General features: G+C 37.8%; 1 protein-coding gene across 1 annotated transcript; it reads left to right on the top strand.

The window, feature by feature from the left end:
* Positions 1 to 166: 166 nt before the first annotated feature.
* On the top strand, positions 167 to 1584 carry LOC113472934 (low-density lipoprotein receptor-related protein 4-like; the record flags this gene model as incomplete). Its single annotated transcript, XM_026832717.1, has 3 exons — positions 167 to 302; positions 851 to 1037; positions 1431 to 1584. Coding segments are annotated over 3 exons (477 nt in total), but the record flags the coding sequence as incomplete, so codon positions are not given.
* Between the last annotated feature and the right edge of the window lie 284 nt (positions 1585 to 1868).

Below are 1868 nucleotides of genomic sequence, written 5' to 3'. Positions count from 1 at the left end.
TCGTAATCTGGGCGGCTGGGGTTCGAATTCCAGTAGCGACATGAAAATTTAGTAGCTTTTTCGATGTGGACATTAGTAAAAGCTTTTCTTAGTTACTTGCCTGCCGACGTATGTAGAAAGTCAAGTTTTTTTTCTACCACTTAACCCTTTACCTCAATGTTCGCAGATGAGAGGCATTGTCCCAAGAGAGTAAGCTGTTCTCAAAATTCGCCATGTCATACTTGGTGTGCTGTTGATCCTATTACAAATGAGGAGACCTGTGGCTGTAATCCTGGATATATCCTGAGCTCAGACAATATAACGTAAGTTTGATAGCCTTCATATAATACCCAGGGCCACACTTTAACCTTAAAGTTAATCCAATCGGATTCAGCATTTGGATTGGTATCCCATTACAAATGAGGAGACCTGTGGCTGTAATCCTGGATATATCCTGAGCTCAGACAATATAACGTAAGTTTGATAGCCTTCATAATACCCAGGGCCACACTTTGACCTTAAAGTTAATTCAATCGGATTCAGCATTTGGATTGGTCAATGTTAATCCAAAGTGAAGGTACACTTGAGCGGACATTTACTATTACAAATCCACAAGTGTACATCTAGACACTTCCTTACTACTATGAACTTTTGTTTGTAATTTCTTTTATTTGTGTATTTTTTATTTTTTTTTTTATTATTATTACAACCAATAAAAATTTTAGTCTTCTTCTTTTTCGCCTTTTCCTATTTATACGGGGGTCGGTGTTTTTAGTCAGCCTTTTCCAGTCAGTTCTATTTTACCATTCGGTCCCTGTTAGTCCTTCTTACCAATAAAATATAATAGTCTAAATTAATTTAATATTTCTAGGTGTGTGGACATAGATGAATGTGCCCTGGAGAATGATCCACCCTGTAGTCAGAACTGTGACAACACTATAGGGTCCTTCAAGTGCTCCTGCTCAAAAGGATTTATCCTTCGGCCGGATGAAAGAACTTGCAAACCAGTTGGAGTTCAGCCAACCTTGTTGTTTGCTAATCGAATAGACATTCGACAAGTAAGTCCCTTCTAGCAACAAGTAAGTCAGTACTAGCCACAAGTAAGCCATGGGGTAGATTAGCGACCAGGGGCAAACCTGCAACATTTGTGCTCAGTACTGCATGTATAAAATGAAAAAATCTACTTTTATCTTGTTTATCTGTACTGACCACATCTGTACTGTTTATCCTAGCTAAAAAGAGATGAAATGTCTCAATAGGAGAAACCTTTAGCCCAACTGAACAGGTCTATGGTCTGTTGCCCAGCCCGACTGAACAGTCCAACTTAATTATTTCTGGCAGAGTAACAGTGAGGTAAACTTGAGCAAAAACATGTAGTTGATAAATTAATATACATATATTATCTTTCCTCTTTAGATATTTTCTTTTGATTCAAGCATTCCTTATTGCAGGTAAGCTTGAGCAACAAGAAATACACAGCAATCATTCGAAACCTGCATAACGTTTTGGCAGTCGATTACCATTACAAGAAAAACCTGCTTGTGTGGTCAGATATTGCAATGGACGTTATTAGAATTTCATTCATAAATGGCTCCAAACCAAGAGGTAATGATAACTTAATACTGCGATAAAATCTACGATAGAAAGAAATGCTTCTTATTTTTCTAGCCTTTCTGTTAAGTGGTAGGGTTTCCTGAAGGATCTTTTGAACCCAACCAATATCAATATAAAAAAAGAAGGTACCCAATTTTGTACACGTTATGGTGTATAATATCTCCTAATATTGCCGCTGTAAACTCTTTTGACTTGGCGGGCTTGGCGGGGCGGAGCGCTACCGCCTCCTTTATAATACTTGTACTTATCTAGTATCTTCCTAGGTAATTATTTAC

The sequence above is a fragment of the Diaphorina citri genome, unplaced genomic scaffold (genome assembly GCF_000475195.1).
Source record: "Diaphorina citri unplaced genomic scaffold, Diaci psyllid genome assembly version 1.1 scaffold10638, whole genome shotgun sequence".
Classification (NCBI taxonomy): Eukaryota; Metazoa; Arthropoda; class Insecta; order Hemiptera; family Psyllidae; genus Diaphorina; species Diaphorina citri.
Note: the sequence above shows the minus strand (reverse complement) of the source record. Positions and strands in the feature narration are given on the sequence as shown.